Source organism: Triticum dicoccoides, chromosome 6A (genome assembly GCF_002162155.2).
Source record: "Triticum dicoccoides isolate Atlit2015 ecotype Zavitan chromosome 6A, WEW_v2.0, whole genome shotgun sequence".
Lineage (NCBI taxonomy): Eukaryota > Viridiplantae > Streptophyta > Magnoliopsida > Poales > Poaceae > Triticum > Triticum dicoccoides.
The window spans coordinates 86366073-86386541 of NC_041390.1; the positions used below are offsets into that span (position 1 = coordinate 86366073).

Here is a 20469-nt window from a genome sequence, read left to right on the forward strand (position 1 = left end):
ATGATAAAGGAAGATCTGAATATGCCATCATAGACCTAACCATGTCCATTAAAGTTCTATTCCTCCTTTCAGCTACGCCATTTTGCTGAGGAGTATATGGTAAGGTATAATGGTGAATAATTCCATTTTCCTTGCAAAAACCATCTAATATTCCTGATGTGTATTCACCACCATGATCAGTTCTAAGCACCTTGATCTTTTTGTTCAACTGATTTTCTACCTCGGCTTTAAATAACTTGAACATGTCAAAACCTTCCGACTTATGCTTAATTAAGTAAACATAGCCGTATCTAGAGAAATCATCTATAAAAGTAATGAAATAGACCTTCTTACCAAATGTAGGTATAGGCATCTCACCACAAATATCTGAATGAACAATAGCAAGTGGTTCAGTAGACCTTGAAGCTTTAGGAAAAGGCGCCCTGGTCATTTTTCCTACAACACATGCCTCACAAATGTCGTAGTCTTCCCACTTGAAGTTTAAAAATCCAGAACTAATTAGCCTTTTAATTATGTTCTTTGAGATATGACCCAAACGAAGATGCCAGAGATATGATTCTGAACAATTATTGCTTCCATCTATATTCCTCACTACCGAGTTCTGTTCAGTCACCATACAATCCATCCTATCGATGTCCATAAAATCCTCAATATAGTAGAGACCATAAAATCTATTTCCTGATTGAACTAAAATTCCATTCATCAGTATTTTAACTTTGCCATCTCCAAATAAGACCCTAAAACCTATAGATTCCAGTCTAGAAACAGAGATTAAATTCTTTCTCATGCTAGGGGAATAGACTGTGTCTTTCAAAATTAATTTTCCTCCATCGGGGAGTTTGAGTGTATAATCACCTATGCCCAAGATATCATCTTTTGCAGTTGTTCCTAGATAAATAAATCTAGTTCCTTTCAGTATGGGTTTTAAAGAGGTGAAACCAGCACTATTCCTTGCAATATGTGAAGTGGAACCAGAGTGTACTACCCAATGATCTGAAGCTGAAGTAGTAAACAATGATTCAGAACAAACAAATAGATTGTACGTACCATCAGGAGAAGAGTTATCCTTCTTGTTGCCCTGATGCTTGTCCTGATGCTGCTTCTTAGACTTTTCATCTTGTTTATAAGGCTTCTTATTCTTGCACTCAGTTCTAAAATGCCCATACTCTCCACAACCATGACATCTAAATTTCCTCTTATCAAAACTAGAGTTTGGACCTCTTCCATTATGATCTTCCCAGTTTCTCTTCCTGTTGATTTTGTCCCTCAAATCACCTCCTTGATTCTTCTTCTGCCAACGCCTCCTATCTTCACCAAGGTGTAACTCCTGATGATGTGAGTGTGTCTCTTTACCTTGTGAAGTTTTCCTATCTTCTTCCATGAGCAAATGATGCCTCAAATTGCGCATGTTCAGTAATCTTTCAGAGTGGCAGAATGATATTTTAAATTGTTCCCAAGTGTGCGGAAGTGAGTTCACAGCCACCATTACTTGCACCTCCTCAGAAAAGGGATAGCCATCATTTTTCAATTCCTCATTCAGCACGCACAACTTGTTTAAGTGCTCATTGACAGAAGTAGTATCTGTCATCTTAGACGTCAAGAATCTGTTCAGCAAACTAAGCACTTTGATTAAAGAAACTTCACCAAAATCCTCTTCCAGCCTTCTCATAATTCTGTGTGCAGCAACCTCTGTTTCATATTCACCTGCCAACGAATCAGACATGGAGCCAAGAATAAAAATCCTAGCCTTTTTATTGTCCTTATTCCACTCCTTGAGTTCTTCTGCATAATTATCCTTTTCCTCATCTGAAGCATCATCAGCAGGTTTGTTAGGCTCGGCTGTAGAAATTACATACTCAATATTCTCAGCTGTAAGGAGAAACATCATCTTCCTTTTCCAAACAGTGTAATTTGTGCCATCTAATTTGTAGTTCCTGAGCAACTCAGCAAACACGCTATTGGAAGCCATCTATCCACAAAGTTCAAAACAGAAAAAATTCCTTTGGTGGTGTTGAACCGGAGCAGCAGTAACAGATGAGAGGCCTGACAAATTCCGAGCAGTCGTTCGTGGATAGCTCGTGTACCTGAGGACTCGTCGAGGTGGATGGCTTGGAGCGGTGACGGGCGGCTGGACGAGAGCTTCCGGCGGAGTGTGGATGGAGATCGGGCCGCCGGCGGAGTCGCTGTCGGCGAGGCGAGAGTGCGGCGCGGCGAGGCGAGAGTGCGGCGTGGCGAGGCGACAATGCGGCGCGGCGCGGCGAGGCGACAGTGCGGCGCGGCAGGACGACAGTGCGGCCGCGCGAGACGGGAACGGCGAGGCGAGACGAGAAAATCGATCTGGAGCGATTCCTTTGCGGCGGAGCGCACACGAGATCAATCTAATCCAAGTTGGACTTGTGAGCGACTAGTTGACCACAAGCAGAGTACGCAGTGGAATTGTTTTCCGATCGAATCGAGTCATACGACTATTGTCGTTAACCCTAATCCGCTCTGATACCAATGTTAGAAATATGTTGTGGTCTATCCCCTATTTTTCCGTGCTTTTCCGTAATGCCGCTCACAATCGCATATCCGATGCTAGGGGATAGGGACCTTCTTATACTGTGTTTTCAAAGAGTCCACCTCTTATACAGTTATAAGATTCCTAGTCTTTAAACTAGTTTTCGGATAGAGTCCAAATCAAACTACCAACCACGATATAATTTGTCTATTAGTGGATCCTATCCATCGAGTCCCTGAAGCACGCGCCTGTGAGCAACGCGTCATAATAGAGTATAAATTCCTCTAATTATGTAGATCAACATTAGGGCCGTAATCTAATTACACGATCTAGCTTCTTCCAATTATCAGCGTACCCGGGTAGTCTTTCCAATATATAAAGCATATTGTATTCCACCGATAATTGACCGGTTTCCTTAAGCATGCAACAGTTAAGTACATTCCAGCAAGAGCAATTCCATGCACAAAACACATGTATAATTCCATATGAGGTATTCCGAATATTAATGATAATAAGTATTTGAATATAGTTGCAGGACACATAATCCCAACAAGTTTTAGGAGAACTATAATCCTCACGGCAAATGTCGCAGCGCGCGTGATCAAGCTAGTATTAGGAGAATTTTAGCCCTCACAACAATAAGCTCACACATATACACTATATTCTTCACTGCGTTGATTTTGTAAGCTACAGCCTTGATGCTAAACCACCACCCAGCTTCTGCAGAAACTTCTGGTCAACCTCTTGAGGTGACATGATCTGAATGGACTTGATGCTGATCACAAACTCCCTGCAGCATCCATGTCAAAAATGTCAGGGTACCCAACCAATAGAATCTTTACCGAAAAAATAATAGAATCTTTCATCATATGTCATATGAACAGTAAAAGAAAAAAGGGCAGTCTCCTAAACTTCCCTTTTAAGGAAATATGCACACATTTGTGTTTCAGTTGTATCAACTGCTGACATTTTAACAGCTTCCAGTTTCTCGGGGAATATTTGAGATCAGGAATCTTGAGAAGTTCATATTGCCATAGGCAGAAAGTTAACGGTGGACTTACTCCCATGGGCCATCACCGAGAAGTAGGAAGTCACCCTCATCATCCTGGTAGAGACACGTCCAACCTTTAGTCTGTCGTTCTTCGAGTTGCCCTTCGATGCCAAACATGTGGGCCAAAGCTTGATATAATTCTCCGTATTCAGAGAACCTACCGATGTCAATGGAGCGGCCTATAGCCCCACCCACGTTTGTGGACCTAAAAAACATAGGTTAAGATAACATGCAGAAGAATGAATGAACACAACAAAGAAAGCATATGGTCAAGAGATCACGGCTCATTAATAGAACAATACCCATGTTTGGCATCATAGGCATAATATCCAACTGTCTAAAGCTAATAGAACAATACCCATGCAACAATGTTTAAGAAGGACACTACACTATCATTTGGCTGAGCTAAATTCACCCATACCCGCTCTCATTTAAATGGTTTGGGCCAGGTCAACAGTTGGCGTGGCCCGAAGATGAATGGACCACCACCACAAATTGAAGATCTTCATAGGAGTAAGGATATTATGCCTAAATACTTGCCTATATCTGACCATACATACAACCGTCATCTTACTACATATCCTGATAGTCCTTATATGATGGATATTAGAAAATTACAGTTCCAAACTTTTTTTTTTGCGGGGGCACAGTTACAAACTTTGATAACTAGCCAGAGCATAACTTAGTTTTGACATGATGATTATGTGCATAAATATGTCCTGATAGTCCTTATATGATGGATATCTATTCTAACATTTGGAGGAGGCTCTGCTTCATAATAAATCAGCATTACAGTGCAGTGGTCAGAAATGCACTTCTGTTTCTCAGTAATGCCTCACAAATTACTCATTATGCATTAGGAAACATACACTGCTTGAAAAAACATATTGTCTAGAGGAAAGAGCAAACCTTAATGAGTGGCATCCTCTGGCAAAGGGGCAAGGCGCCGAGAATTTCTGTTCAACAATCAACAAGGCGGCATCGTTAATTAGAGAATCGATGGGACTCCAAGCCATATCTGATGACAAAATGACAGAAACCATGCAAACCGACATTTCCCGACGAGCATCCTCTCTTTGCATTCTGTAGTTGAGATACGATTTTGACACTTGGCAAACTCAAGTGCAGTTACCAGCAAGACTAGTGTTTCCATACCCTCTGCCCAAACTGCCACTCCTGGTTACTACTTGGATCCATGGCTCGACTAAAATTATCCAAAGCGGGGTTTCACTCTTTAGAAAAGATACCTAGTACTTATATTTGGCTTCACATCTTAGCTCATCAACAATCGCTACAAGTATTGGCGCAAGTCAATTTCAAGCACACATGAGATATTTTTGTCTAAGCTCATCTCACGCAAGTGTTTTGCGCGTTGGTACAACCCCTTTAAAAGTTTGCATGAATCTTATAAAGATACTTTAAAAGGTTATCGTCATATTAGCCTGCAAACGTATGAGTAGATTGATTTGTAGACAAAAGACTATATTATCTCTTTTTTGTTAAAGGGGTACCTTCTAGTAATCACCACCTTTTAATCTGAATCGAAACCTGTAAACTTTTCTAGGGCACGCAATTAAGAAAAAACTTCTTTATTTTCTCGTAGAGCAATCAACGAAAACTGACTGTATCGGATCATACCCCCAACGAACCCCATATCGTTGCCTTGCTACATCAATCCGAAGCAGTGCAGTTTAGCTCAACCTGAGGATCCGGGGCGTAGGAACCCTGCCCAGATCATCCCAATCCGGAGGCGCTCGAGGTTTCCCCGCCACCTAAAAAGGGGAATGGACCGAGGGGAAATGGAGGAGCGATGGCTGGGGGAGGGACGAGGTTTCTCACCTGACCTGACCACGGGCGGGCGGAGGGCGGAGGAGCCGGAGAGCAGTGGTAGTGGTGGTTTGGTACAGGACAACAGATCAAGTGATCAACCGGCTCTGCGGTGCGCGTAGAGGGGGGTAGGGGCCAGCTCTCACCGCACCCAGCAACGCGGTAGGCGAACGAGCACACGACAGGTGCAGCTGTTTGTTGGCGTCCGCATCGGTCAAATCAGCATACAGAATTATTGGTTCCCTCGTCACTCGTCAGCCCAGGTCAGACACGATGTAACTTAAAAAATAAACCAAGTTCATAGAAAAGTTTATCAGAAGTTTTTCTGAGGTCAAACAATCAAAGTTTTACTTTGCGTATGAGGTTTGTCTGAAATCAAACAATCAAAATTTTAATCAAGTTCGTAGAAACGTTTATCAACATTCACAACAAAAGGTGTGAATGTTATATTGTGACATGGCAAAATTTCTACATGTGAGGGCCCCGCTCTCACCTCACCGCACCCAACAGCGCGGTAGGCGAACAGGCACACGACACGTGCTCTAGTTTGTTGCCGTCCGCATCGGTCAAATCAGCGTACAGAGTTATTGGTTCCCTCGTCACTCTACGATATACTCCCTCCGTCTGAAAAAAATTTGTTCTAAATTTGTCCCTTAAATGGATGTATGTATCTGTATATACGTACTTGTGAAAATAAATCGGTTTTTCTTAAACACCGGCCCTACTTTCTTTTTTTACTTCGTACATTAGGTTTGTCTGAGGCAGAACTATTGAAAATTTGACCAAGTTTATAAAAAAGTTTATCGACATTCTTAATACGAAATTGATACTATTAGATCCATCATAAAATAGTAGGCTAGCCCTGGAAGCGGATTAGGAGCACTCGGGTGCTCCACCCCCCTATATTCAAAAATAATTTAATAATTCAAAAAAAGCCAAAAAAATGTTGGATATATTTTTGAACGAAATATGACTAGGTATTGTACTCATATAAAATGTTTGGCCAAGGAATAATTCTCGTTGACTTCAGGACAAAAAACAAATTTATGACGATAATATAGCATGAATAGTACTTGTATCTAGTATTTTTTAAGAAATCTTTAACCCCAAATACAATAAAAGTTATTTCCTATTTAAATCTTTTTATACAAGTGCAATACCTGGTCATGTTTGATTCCATAAAAAATTCCAGGATTTTTTTGACTTTTTGTGAATTATTAAATTATTTTTGAATATAGAAGGGCATAGCACTCGAGAGCTCCTATGCATTCTCGGCTAGCCCTGTGGTTTAATGGCTATAGGATTGAAGAGCTAGCCCTGCCAGTTTTTTTAGCGAAAACCTTCATGGCGGGTTTATTCATTATTAGGCAAAAAAAATCGTTTCATAAGACAGCCACAAGAAAATTAGGAGAATCCTCTTACCACACAAGAGGGCTAAGCTCCGACTTACTAGCTAAAACATGTGTCGCCATATTGCCTTCCCTAGAACAAAACTCGAACGAAACATCACTGAGCTCATGACAAACATGACAAAGGAAGAAGCAATCATAGTACTAGATCGCTGCCGCGGGCCCAAGAGAATGGCCACCATGTTTTATAATCTCAATCACCTCCATGCAATCGGAGTTCACTATAATCATGTTGCACCCCATGGCTAGCCCTGCAAGTTTACAACAGGGTGACCAAACGAACAAGGGATAGGCGGAGTGTCTACGATGCTCTATCCGATGGAGCTTGGGCTCGTGATGTTGGGCCGTCAATGGACGCGGCAGCCGTAGAGCATCTTCAGCCGCGTCTCCGACAAGGTCCCCTAGGTGATTTTTCAGCCGCCGATGTCAAAAAATCGATCCAGTCGCGTCCCTATGGGCTCAATTTTCGCCGGCTCGAGTCGAAATTGGTGCCGACGGATCCAACCCGACCCCGGCGAGCTGGGGGCGCTCGGGGGCGCCCGGCGAATCGTTTTTGACGTGAAAGAGCCGCGGGCCCTCTTTGCCAGTGACTTGTCTCGCTTCTCGTCGCTTCGTCGTCCTCATAGCCTCATTTTCCGCGGCGAATCAATGCCAAAGCTGCCGCGCCGGTCAGCCTCCGCCACTGATGCCTCATGGGCGGCGCAATGAAGGCAATGACGACGCGCGTCCCCGCGCATGCCATGCGTAACGCGGCGCCAAACGTGTGTGCGGCGCCTCCGCCTATATAAGCCGATCCCCAGCGCGCCGGTGGCACGCACAGAGTCTCCACCGCCGATGCGTCCTCTCTCCCCTTCCTCCTTCTCCCCTCGCCGTCCCTGGTTCAAAGAAATGGCCGAACGCTTCCCAGGTGACGGCGCGGCGGCGAATGGCTTCGGCCGCCGTCACCTTCACGAGACGAAGCCCGGCTCCTCTTCGAGGCCGAGTACCCGGTCCCGCCGGACATGCGGGTGCCCGGGGCGTGGAGAATCAGCGCCGGCGGGGTCCCGGTGCCACCACCACCCACCGGGGCGGCGCAGCGTGCGGAGATCGCGCGTATCCGCGCCTCCCTATCGCGAGCGGCGAGGGAAGGGCCACGATATGTCCCGGACAGCCCGCTCTAGGAGCCTTACTTCCGCCACCGCCACGCCGAGCAGTCGAGGCCACCAACGGCGTCGTGCCCTCCGGCAGACTCAACTCCGAGGGGCGGCGCCGATGGTGGGGCGTGCCCGGCCGCATGCTGGAGGCCGTCCTCGAGTACATCGAGGGCGGCAACACGCCGAGGCTGGAGTACCCGGAGCCCCCGTCCTTCTCTCGCCGCCGTGGGAGCTCGTGGGCGCCGAGGCGCATGGACCCCGGGGCGTCCTCCTCCTCGTCCGGTCGGTCAGGTGGCTCTCCCTGCCTCCGCCCCGTCAAGCCGAAGCCCCAGGACGACACGCCTGTCAGCCGGCGCACCTGCAACTCTGGTGTCCGCATCGCCGACTCCGCCCCCGCCTTGGACTGTCACGTCCTCGTCGCGCCCAAACCAAAGCTCAGCCTCCCCCCGGAGTACGAGGAGATAGCCCGGCGCGGCTTCTCCGATGCGGACGCCCTATGGTGGGCGCGCGACGACTACCTCCGGACTAAGATGGCCCGGCAGACCCGGGCCCTGGAGGAGATCGCCGCCCGCAAGCGTGGGCGCGAGGACGAGCACGGCGTCGTGATCCCCGACAGCGACGACGACGAGGACGCCGCCGGACCGTCCAACCCGTCGCGCCAACCGGGGGAGGGTTGCAGCAGGGACGGCGGCCGCGGCGGAGGCGGCGACGATGACGACAACGACAACGACGACGACGACGACAGCGACTACACGCGGTTCTACAGCCTCCTCGGCATGTAGAACTGTAAGGGCGGCGGGCGGCGAGGAGCGGCGAGGCGAGCGAGACGGCGGGCGGGCCTAGTAGTGTATTTTTTTCTTTTTGTAAAATATTTTAAATATGTATGAGTGGGCGTGTTTGTGCCGTGTTTGGTTGAATTTGGTTTGAAGTCGCCGAAATATGTATGAACTCGCAGAAATGGTTGAATTTACGCCATGTTTGTGCCGCAATTTAATTTTTAAAAAATTCCGTGGACGTCGCGACTGGGTGGCATCACGTCCTCAGCGCGCGTTTTGCACCGGTGCATCTCCAGGGGCGATTTTTAGCGCCTCCTGGAAGGCCAACGGCTGGAGATGATCTTAACGCAATTCCTACACCTTTGGCCGCTCATGGCCGGGATTGTTCTGGACCCGCAGCAAAGGGATACCATTGCTTGGTAATGGGAGAAAGGAGGCTGGTTTATGGCCAAGTCTGAATACGCGGCCAAGTTCACGACTATGGAGGTGTCGCCCACTACTTCGTTCACTTGGGTGGAGTGGGGGCATACATACATGTAATAACAACATGTAAACCCAGTTGCGACGGGGCTCTTTCCCATCTCTTTTATAATACTCCCTCCATTTTAAAATAAATGACTCAACTTATATACTAACTTTAGTATAAAGTTTTTTTTTTTGCGGGTAACTTTAGTATAAAGTTAATATAAAGTTGAGTCACTTATTTTAGGACGGAGGGAGTAATACACATGAGAAAAACAAGATAACCGCATCAATGAGCAGGGTATTATGTAGTATATATGATTTATAATACCACTCTTGAGAAAACCATGATATGCATATTTGATTGCAATATAGGGAGTATTATGAAATATAATGTGGATGGAACATACAGCATCCAAAAACACATGTAATTTACTCATGTTGGTTGGATGTACTATACTGTAGAAATGCTTTCGTTTTGGAAAGATGATACCGTTGGAAACCCTAACAGACTTCCTAACTTGGAATGCTAACAAATACTCCCGTCCGAAATTACTTGTTGGAGAAATGAATATATTTCTCTGACAAGTATTCCTAGACGGAGGGAGTACAAAGATTACCAGGCCAGCATGATGATCATACTCGTTGGAATGTACCGATAGATTAAATTTGTCTCGTTGGGTCTTAGTTCTAGGGTCTAACGAACTGTTGAATAATATACTTTACCCTGGAGTGTGTTCTGATATTTACCATTGGCATGATTAAATTTAGAGTTGTTGCCAGAAAATAAAATTGATACCCCACACGGAATAACAAAAATACATTGTATAATTGCATTGACTACTTATCACAAAAAGAAATCACATTGATTACTATAGAGAACTTAGTAATGCTATTATTACTTTGTCAGCCTAACAGGTACAAGACCAGAGCAGGTTTCAAGTCATTGCCACGCACAAGTATGAAAAGTAAAATAGACTTCTCTGAAATCATTCAAACATCAGCACAGATAACATGGCGCGAGATCGCATCAGCGAAAATGCGTATATACCCCATCTCTGGGTACATGGCATCAAACTGGCTACAGACTAATTTAGCTACTCAGTGCTATGGATAGCCGCAAGACTTCAAAAATTTAGGCTACCCCACCTCTGGGTACATGCCAACGACTGAATATTGCAAGATAACCAAAACTTCTTCGGCCAATGCTGAATCCTGCTAATGATTTGCTACAAAGACGCACCACTTGATTTATAGGATGCAGCGTTTCCATCGCCGATTCAAGTATGCCGTTCCATGAACTTCTCAATCGCCACAGAGAAGGCACCAAAACCCACGCACCCGATACATGTAGCTTGAGGGCCACCTGCAAGAAAAATACCAGTTCCATTAGGGAGGATGAAATATCAAATTGGGCTGCATAACCAATAACAGTATAACAACTTGCTAGTGGTGCTAGAGTGCTTTGCTAATTGTTATCCACGCTTCTCTCGTCCTCATTATTATTATTTACTGCTTTATTAGCTAGCAAAAAAATGATTCAAAATAAGCAATCACAACTTTGGCTAAGCAGTAAAGAATCAAGGGGTAGACAAGGCAAGTGGTCAAAACACCATAACAGAATGCTGGCCTGGCACACCGACTACATGATGAGTATCTATAAGCTCCCGAATACAGTAAGAAGTATAGCATTGGTTAAACTATCTGAAATCTCATAACAGAGAATGTGGGACACAAACTGCTAGCCTGACGCACCGACTACATGATGAGTACGACTGCCCTTCAACTTGCCCTAGTAGAACCAAACTACTTTTAGAGTGAGTTTACTCCCATTCTTACAGTCAAAAAGAAATGTCGGCCCATCCACCTCAAGCCAGCCTAAAACATCTCTAAATATTGCAGATAGGGAAATTCTCTTAGGAGCATAAGTCGATCCATTGTAAAAATTATGTTGGTTCTCATCCACAGTTATTTACAAGAAGACGTACCTTTTGCGGCTAAAGCCCCTCCTGTGACACAGCCAGCTACTGCCGAATTGGTAATGTCATGCTTTGCCCGAGCCTGACAGGATATGACCATTCGAAGCGTCCAAATAAGTATGTTTTTACAGAAATGCTCATAAATGGAATGAAAAAAAATGTCACGCTGCACCTACCTTCTCTACGACGCATTCAGCTGCAGAGAAAATCAAGCCCATCACTGCAAAGGTCTTAGCATGGCTCATACTTTTCCTACCCATCTGTTTTGCCTGGTAGACTATTTGTTGCCTTGCTGTCATCTCCTCTGACATTATCGGATTTTCCAAAGCTCCAAAAAACAGTCCCATAAGTACACCAAGACCACCACCTATTGAATGAAAGCAATGCAGTTAATAACAGATGTGCATACTCCATAAGTCCATTTTATGAAACATTATGCACTTGTAAGTGAGCCCCATGTGGGATAAGCCCATAGCTGATGCTCTAAGTAGTTTAGCATGACGCAAAATGATTGACAAGCATAGAAGCACAAGCCAGTAGCCAACAACTCAACATGACTTCTAAGTTAGTATAGGACGGAGTATCCAGCCACTGACTATTGGCTGTTGTCTTAAGGATACCAACTGTCAAACTATAGGAAATACTGATAGTTTGGTAATACATAAAATAGAGTGCACGGTATCAACATCACTGATTCTATCCTCTAAACGTTAACAAACAAATCATTAAGCAGGGCAAAATCAGACAATAAATACTTTAACATCGCAGGCCTTTGCCATGTTCTAGATTCAATGACAATATCAACAAGTTGTTGGAAAGCTACATATACTGCACAAGTGAACTAGTACTCACACGTGGACGCACATACACACACAATGCTATAGCATTAGATCCGATGTTTAGTTTCTTCATTTGAAGCAGAAGAAACAGCAGATCATGGAATGAATGGATCAGAGCAAACTTTTTTTAGGAGACAACTGGATGAACCACACCTGCTCTGATCGATTTTATTCACGCAGCAAAAACTGTACAATCAAGCATGCAAACAGAGGAAGGCACATACCCAATGCTAAAAGGAACAACACTAGGAAACCAGGAGATAAGATGGCCAACATCCAAGGCAGAGGAAATGCAAACCTTCCAAAGGTCAGATTGGTTGCGAATAACACTAGGAAAGGCCACAACATCAGTGTTGACATGATCAAACACCAAGCCATTACCAGCATGGCTGCGATGTATGTCTATTGCATTATACTTCTTGCAGCATTGACATGAAAAGGATTCAGAGAGGCGCACTGCCAAACAGCAACCTTTCTAAAGCTGTACAAAAATATTCAGATTATTGCTCAAAAATTAGAAAAACTGGCAGACCAACCTTCACTAAACGCCAACCTTGCTATTTTCTGCACATCACGCTGTATGCCTATGGCACAATGTTGTAGCTACAACAGATAACGATTGTGCATTGTTAAGCAGCAACCTTTCTAATGCTCTACCAAAACCCTTTTCAGACTACTTGAAACTTTATCCAACCACTTTCTGAATACTTGACCATCTGACATGTAGAGAAACTCTCAATCTTTAATTCTTTGAAAGGTAATAATACTACGTGTGTTATGGCCGGCATATACTACAGCCCAGGCAGTTAGGGGCCTGGCCCAGTTATCGTATTTGGAGATTATATAAACTCATGTAAGGACTCATTTGAAGTTAAGCAGAAGCAAACATATTTGCTCGGCTTCCTGAAGGGAGCTGGGAGACCTAACCCTAGCCGCCGCCTCCTGCGCCCTCTCTCTCGCGCGCGCGACGGCGCCCCGGCGCCGGCGACCTCGCCTTCCTCCATGCCAAGCCCCCTTCCACCCCTACAACCTACGAGCTAGACCCGGTAGGAACCCAGCTCCTACCAATCTGGTATCAGGTGTCTCAGGCTCGATCATGTCCGCGCCACCGCCCACCCCCTCCCTTCCGCTGCCGATCGCCTCTTCGTCGCCGATGACCGCGGCCAGCACGCCGTCCCTGACCGGGCCGGCCTCCTCCGCCGCCTGGACGCCACCCGCGCCCGCCCCTGCCGTGCTCACCCCGGAGGAGATGACGGCGGCGCTCCGGGACCTGACTCAGGTGGTCCAGGGCATCTGCACCTTCCTCGCGGGGCACTATGGGTTGCAAGCCTGCAGCCGCCCGCCCCCATCACCACCATCCCGGGGCCGCAGCAGCTCCCGTGGCAGCCGCCCCCACCAGCGACCTCGGCGCATCCATCATGCCACTGCCGCAGCGGCAGCAGCCGCCGCCACCACCGGCGATCTCGGGGCCGGGCCTTCCGTCGACGGCGCCCGGGGTGCCCATCCACCAGGTCCTTTTCCCCCGTCGCCATCTCGGCTACCGGCCTGGCTCGTCGGATCCATCGAGCCTGTCTACACGATGGCTTCAGGACAGCCACACGTGCTGTCACCGCCGGCGCCGCCCCCGATCATGCAATTCGGCGGGTCCTCGGGTGCCGCGGGTCCCTACAATGGTGTGGACGGGCCCCTTTTCCATGGCAGTACTCTGCAGCCCGCACACTCGACGCCGTCGCACGGATGACACATACCCGCCCGTCGTCCACGCTCAGCCACCGCCGAGATTCTCCAAGCTGGAGTTCGCGACCTACGACGGCACCGTCGACCCCCTGAATTGGCTCAACCAATGCGACCAATTTTTCAGGGGGCAGCGCATGCTTGCGTCCGACCGCACCTGGATCGCCTCCTATCATCTCCGAGGCGCCGCCCAGACGTGGTATTACGCCCTCGAGCAGGACGAGGACGGCATGCCACCATGGGAGCATTTCCGCGATCTGTGCCTCTTGCGCTTCCGTCCGCCTACACGCAGGAGCCATCTGGCGGAGCTTGGGGGCCTTCCGTTCCTCACCACAGTGCAAGACTTCGTCGACCGCTTCCAGGCACTGGCGTGCCACGCCCACGGTGTTTCGGCTCGTCAGCGGGCTGAGCTCTTCGTCGGCGGCCTACCGGACCACATCCGCGTGGACGTGGAGATGCGCGGGCCACAGGACCTCCAAACGGCCATGTACTACGCTCGCGTGTTCGAGCGCCACGCGGTGGCCATCCAGCAGGCGTCACCGCCCCGGGCCGCTAGGCCGCCACCCTGGCCGGAAGTTCCCGCGCAGGGTCGGCCTGCTCAGGCTTCCGTGGCGCCCCTCGCCGTGACAGCGGCGCGCCCGTTCCGCCGGCTCACCCCGGCCGAGCAACTCGAACGTCGCCGCCAAGGGTTGTGCTTCAACTGCGACGAGCCCTACGTGCCCGGACACGTCTGCCCGCGACTCTTCTACCTGGAGGTTGCGGACTACATTGAGGAGGACATCGCCGCCGCGGGGCTCGGCGACCTGCCCGCCCCAGCTGACGCGGAGGTGTTTGGCGCCCGTTGATCACCTCGAGGAATTCCACAAGCGCTTCCCCACCCTTCCAGCTCGAGGACGAGCTGTTTGTGCAGGCGGGGAGAGATGTTATGGCCGGCATATACTACAGCCCAGGCAGTTAGGGGCCTGGCCCAGTTGTCTTATCATTATTAGAGGCTTAGCCCAGTTATCATATTTGGAGATTATATAAACTCATGTAAGGACTCGTTTGAAGTTAAGCAGAAGCAATCATATTTGCTCGGCTTCCTGAAGGGAGCCGGGAGACCTAACCCTTGAGCCCTCTCTCTCTCTCTCTCTCTCTCTCTCTCTCTCTCTCTCTCTCTCTCTCTCTCTCTCTCTCTCTCTCTCTCTCTCGTGACGGCGCCCCAGCGCCGGCGACCTCGCCTTCCTCCACGCCAAGCCCCCTTCCACCCCTACAACCTACGAGCTAGACCCGGTAGGAACCCAGCTCCTACCAACGTGTTAAGTACCGGAATTTAATTGGGTTGATTTCATGACCCCAACTTTACTTCACGAATCACTACAAAAACTTAGACCCCAACTCTCCCAGGCAAATTCACTTGAAACAAAGGTATTTCCCTCAATAACAAAAAAATAGTTGAAACAAAGGCACCTCCATTATGCACTATCACATGCCACTTCGCATGAAGGATCATCAAGACGGGATCAAAGAAGTGTTTTTTATTGCCACCAAAGATTTTGAGCAGCTAGAGTAACTAATTAACAGTAGACAGTTGTACAAGTGAGTACAAACGAATCAGCATATGAACATATTTAAGTTCTTAAGCTCAAAATAAATTTAAGTTCATCTCTTGCAGAGCTGGCATTGTTTTATTTGTAATTCTTCAGGTGAAGAGCTAACCATCTAAAGAATGAACAACCACATCCATGTGACACCATCCAGAAACTCTGATTGCATGGCATTTGAGCAAGATCATGGAGACATATTAACTTGGCATTTTAGCATAATTCAATTACAGAGTTGTATAATGCGCCCTGGTAGTACAATTTGCTCAGTAACCGAATAGCACTAACCATATACTGTACATAGTATTAAGAGATTTGAGTTGGAGGTGGTGAGTAACGTTACCCATGACTCCACTGAGGACGCTCCGGACGGCGCAGTTGTTCATCATCTCCTGCCCCTTGATCTCCTCCGGCGTTGGCAGCTGGAGCGGCTGCACCGCAGCACTCTGGCTGGCCGCATCGCCGCCAGCGGATGGCTCCGGCGAAGCCATCTCACAGTCTGATCTCCCCCTCCCGGTAGTACGACGGTGGAGCTAGCTGCGGGCCGTGAGGATCACTGGAAAGGCGATGAATGGGATTGGAGAAGAAGCCGAGCGCTGGCTACTTGTCCTGCTCGGCTTTCCTTTCTTTTCCTCCCCTCCAAGAAAAGAGGCGGCGGTAAGGGAGGCAGGGGAAGGGGATCCCGGTGGCGCCTGCCTCTTCCCGCTACCGGAGGACGCAAACGTACTCTCGGGAGTACGCTGTCGTGTCCCCTTATCAGCAAGACCTGCAAAACATGAATCTGTGGTTAGTATGGCGGGATGGAGGGGCTGCGCCGGCCAACGACATAGGCGGGATGGAGGGGCTGCGCCGGCTCGCGCGGGAGAGGAAAGATGGCTGCAGGGGAAGGAAAGGGGCGGCGGCCGCGGGGGCCTGAAGATCCTCCGCCGTGGGAGAGAGGACGAGGAGGAGGAGGAGGGCCAGCGAGTGGGGAACCATACCTGAGCCGCCGCCGCCGCCGCCTGAAGCTTCTCGCGCGGCGAGGAAAGGCCAGGTCTCCCTCGAGCCTGTGTCCCAGCGGCCCCAAGTTTTGCGGAGGAGGGCCAAGTCGACCCAAATCGGAGGCACATTCGAAGGGGGATGCTATTTGGCGAACGTTCGCCAGCAAAGTTTCAATCAGAAGCACTCATCTTAAAGCACGAGCAACAGCCACGTCACTTTTCTTCTCGTTGATGTGCGTTGTGGAGAGAGCCTCAGCCATCTTTATTTGTAAAGGTTTCAGTTGCTAGCGGATTTCACGGCACCGATAGGAATTTTATAGAAATAAAAAAATCATAGAAAGTGAGATGACATGTATGTCAATACCTATAGAGAAAGAGATGTCATTTGGTACATAGGATAGGATTTTTTTACATTAAGTCTAGGCTAATGTTTTTTTTCCTCCAAAACGTGAAGGATTGATTCCTATCCTACATAGGAATAAGAATCCATTCCTACAAACCAAAGGGCTTCAAAGGATTTTTTTTTCTTTTCTTTTGTAAATCCTATCCTATAGAATTCCTACAAAAATCTTACACAGCAAAAGAGGCCTTACATTGTGTGAGGGAGTAAAAAAAATAGAATAAGTGTGATTGGTGCTTTATATATAAAACGGAGCGAAAGTCTTTTTCCATAAAAGAATAGAGTGAGTCATTGGAACACTTGGGGAACATTTCGAAAAGGCTACAACTAAACTCGGTGCACTTGCAAAAACATCAAAGGCAACTAGGAAAAGGTCTTCTTCCCCTCGACCTTCACCGGTGAGGTCGTGGATTCATCTCCTCTTTGACTGCCGCTCTAGTGACCGGTGGCAGGGAATGGAATCCTAGTGCCTCGGCTCTGGGCTCCAACTAGTAGATAGTTTAGGGTTTTAGTGCTCGCAGGGGTAGTGCTTGGGCAGATGGCGACGCTCCATATTTGAGTCGGTCTTCTAATCTTCGATCCTCCTCGAGCTCGTCCTTCGGGGCGGATTAGACGGAGCTCCGGTATTGATTCTTGGCGGCCCCTCGAGGAAGCGAGGTTAGGGTTTCTCATTGTGCGTACGCTACGACGTGATTTGGTGTCAGGTTCTTCGGATCGATTCAAGGGTTCAATGATGGCGATCGTGGCTCCATGGCATTGGTTCTTGACTGTCATTGACAAGGTTAGGTCAGCGCCGGCAAGGGAGCCACAACAGTGACGTGTCAGTGGCTCGTTGTGATATAGAAACTGGTCATTGTCCAGTGGTTCAAGAACTCAATGTGATTTTTATTATATTTATGATGTTTTGTGTTTTTGATGAATCTTTATAACAAATCTGAGTTCTTTAAAAAACGATCGGTGACGGCAGTTACAAGAAACGAAGTTCTTACAGAAATTTATGTCATCGCGAGGATGACAATTTATTTTAACAAGAACGGAAAATCATGTCTAGAAAACTAAACTGAAGTGGATTTGCTATGTTTGCTAACTAATTTTTTCTTCCTCGGCCAACACAAACCGTCATGGAAGACATTTGCATTTACCATGTCCCTGAGCAAACATTCGCCAGTTAAGCCTGTTCTACAAGAAACTATACTCCTTCCCCATCCGTTCTTCTCAAAGCCGCCGCCGCCTTCTCCCACAAACCTAATTAATCAGCTTTTGTCATCAGTACGCACGTAGCAGAGGTTTGTGAGAGCATCTCTAGCAGATTCGACATAACCCGTCCCGCAAAAATTGGCTTACAGGATATTGTATAACTTTTTTTTTGCATTTTTATACTATGACTATTGTTCTGACAGAACAGATCGTGTAAAATATTTCATGGTCCCAGCAAAATTGCACAAACCCCCCTTTTACAGTATGACTTTTTTTGCATTTTTACAGTATGACCTTTGTTCTGACTAAATTTATCATCATCGGCCAACAGAAACCATCATGAAAAACATTCGTGTTTACCATGTTTCCAGGCGAGCGAACGTTCGCTGGTTAAGCCAGACTTACAGGAAACTGTACTCCGTCCTTCCCCATCCGTTCTTCTCAAAGCCGTCGCCGCCTTCTCCCACAAACCTAATTAATCAACTTCTGTCATCAGTACGCACATAGCAGAGGTTTGTGAGAGCATCTCTAGCAGATTCGACATACCCCGTCTCGCAAAAATTGGCTTACAGGATACTGCAAAACTTTTTTTTCTACATTTTTATAGTATGACTGTTGTTCTGACAGGACAGATCGCGTAAAATATTTCATGGTCCCAGCAAAATTGCACAAACCCCCTTTTTACGGTATGACTTTTTTGCATTTTTACAGTACTAGTAAGTTTGCACGTGCAATGCACGTGTATCCTTAGGAATTTTTTTGAGCCGCCTATCTTGCATCCAGAACAAAACTTTAATGGTTTACTCATGTCGTTCTCCACCCATTGTCTTCAAGTTTATTTCCTCCGTTTTATGACTAAGGAAACATTTCATGAAAAATTTCCTCTTTGTCCATAAAAATTTGTTGAAAAAAATGTATCATGGTTGTTCACCCTTTTCTTGACAGAATGTTTCATGGTTGTGTCGCTTGGCAATGGCATATTGCAAGTGCCATAACTGTTACTCCCTCCATTCGAAATTACTCGTTCAAGAAATGAATGTATCTAGATGCATTTTAGTTGTAGATACATCCATTTTTGTGACAAGTAACTCCGAACGGAGGGAGTACATATATGCCACCTTCAATCATCCCGTCATTTTCCAAATTGGAATAGTTAAGTTGTGAATTAATGTCACTATATTTGATCCATGAATGCTTTTTTAATAGCAGGTGATACATATACCTTATTTTTTCACGCAAATTCCAACATCGACAAACTGATTATGTCATACCACAAAAGAAAATCCATTTCATCTGTGTAACAAAAAGACAAACCTCTCAAGTATTCAATATCAGGAAAGCAATCTGTAGAAGCTAGCCTTCACCAGGTGCAAGGCCGCATATCTGGTTCATATTCCTACGCGAACTGTTTACTTGCATCAACAACACGAAGACTAAGGCCTCAATCGGTTTGAAGGATTTTTGTAGGAAAAACACAGGAACAAGGATTCCGGAGGAAATTTTTCTATATATGCATTCGGTTTGTAGGAAATGCATACATGAATTTCATAGGAATACTACTCATTTCCTGTGTTTTTGGAGGAAACTACACATCCATTCAAAGCTCATTTTACACGTAGGAACGAGGCAAGTCAAATCCTTAGGATGGCAAGTGCCATCCTATCAAATTCCTATACTACTTCTAATTCCTACGTTTTGATTTCCTTCAAACCGAATGAGCCCTAAAGTGTATACGTCTATACCAATATAAAAAACCCCAAAGGGGTAGATCCAACATATCTTGACCATCCAATCACGTTAATCCAAAAACACCCTTTTCTATACAAAATACCAAAGCTTATACTACCTTAAAATCCCAGCAGATGAAACTACAAAAGAATCTGAAATTTACCGTACACTCATTTACCTAGCCAATTGTACAATTGTGCATAAGAGAACATGTAGGAAAGGACCCCCAGTCAACCGCTCAAGAACCCTGCATGTTAGAATTTCAACACTTGTTATGAGTGTGAATGTCAAGGCACCAATGAAATGCAGAGCTAAGAAAAAAAATACATCAAAGTTGAGTGGATATAGAGCTAGACAAAAGAAAAGGGTGCCTTGAGAACTAATAAAGCTTAAAAAAAGAAATAACCTCAACAAAATTGTCTAAGCTTTGGCTAATAGCAAATAACATGGCAGGTTAACATGACTGAATTGTACGTACGTCCACTGTGGATTCCAACAAACAACCTCTCCTTACCTCCTTACTATTTTTTATGGTATTAGGTCCATACTGTTACTGTCATGTGAAAACACTTTTCTGAATGACCTCGTCTTGTATCTCATATTATACTGAATTTTAAGTAAGACCACTTGATAATGTGCTATCCAAATGACCAAATCTGCGAGCAAAGAAAGAAGATAAAAAAGCATTTCCATATGGTCGTACATAGCCTGTATCGCTGTGTATATACAACATTCCAATTGGGTGGCTGTGGGTGTCCAGGAAGCTATATGCTGAGTTGGATTGCATCATAGTTGGGCCAGCCGCCATGTGCCTATAGGAACTGTTACAGCGACGCTTGAGGCGAGTCTTGAACTGCACAAGATCAATTGT

The 20469-nt window shown here is 46.4% G+C and overlaps 2 protein-coding genes across 2 annotated transcripts; both read right to left on the minus strand.

Moving 5' to 3' along the window:
- Positions 1-2974: 2974 nt before the first annotated feature.
- LOC119315690 lies at positions 2975-8299 on the minus strand. The gene is made up of 6 exons (XM_037590214.1): positions 8085-8299; positions 6989-7038; positions 5391-5569; positions 4461-4507; positions 3562-3756; positions 2975-3290 (listed from the first exon to the last, which is right to left on the minus strand). The coding sequence occupies exons 1-6, from the start codon at positions 8297-8299 to the stop codon at positions 3188-3190; spliced, it is 789 nt and encodes a 262-aa protein (XP_037446111.1). The 3' UTR covers positions 2975-3187.
- A 1732-nt stretch (positions 8300-10031) lies between these two features.
- LOC119315177 (mitochondrial import inner membrane translocase subunit TIM22-4-like) lies at positions 10032-16392 on the minus strand. Its single transcript, XM_037589845.1, has 5 exons — positions 16274-16392; positions 15637-16059; positions 11314-11504; positions 11147-11219; positions 10032-10524 (listed from the first exon to the last, which is right to left on the minus strand). The coding sequence occupies exons 2-5, from the start codon at positions 15782-15784 to the stop codon at positions 10439-10441; spliced, it is 498 nt and encodes a 165-aa protein (XP_037445742.1). The 5' UTR covers positions 15785-16059; positions 16274-16392; the 3' UTR covers positions 10032-10438.
- Between the last annotated feature and the right edge of the window lie 4077 nt (positions 16393-20469).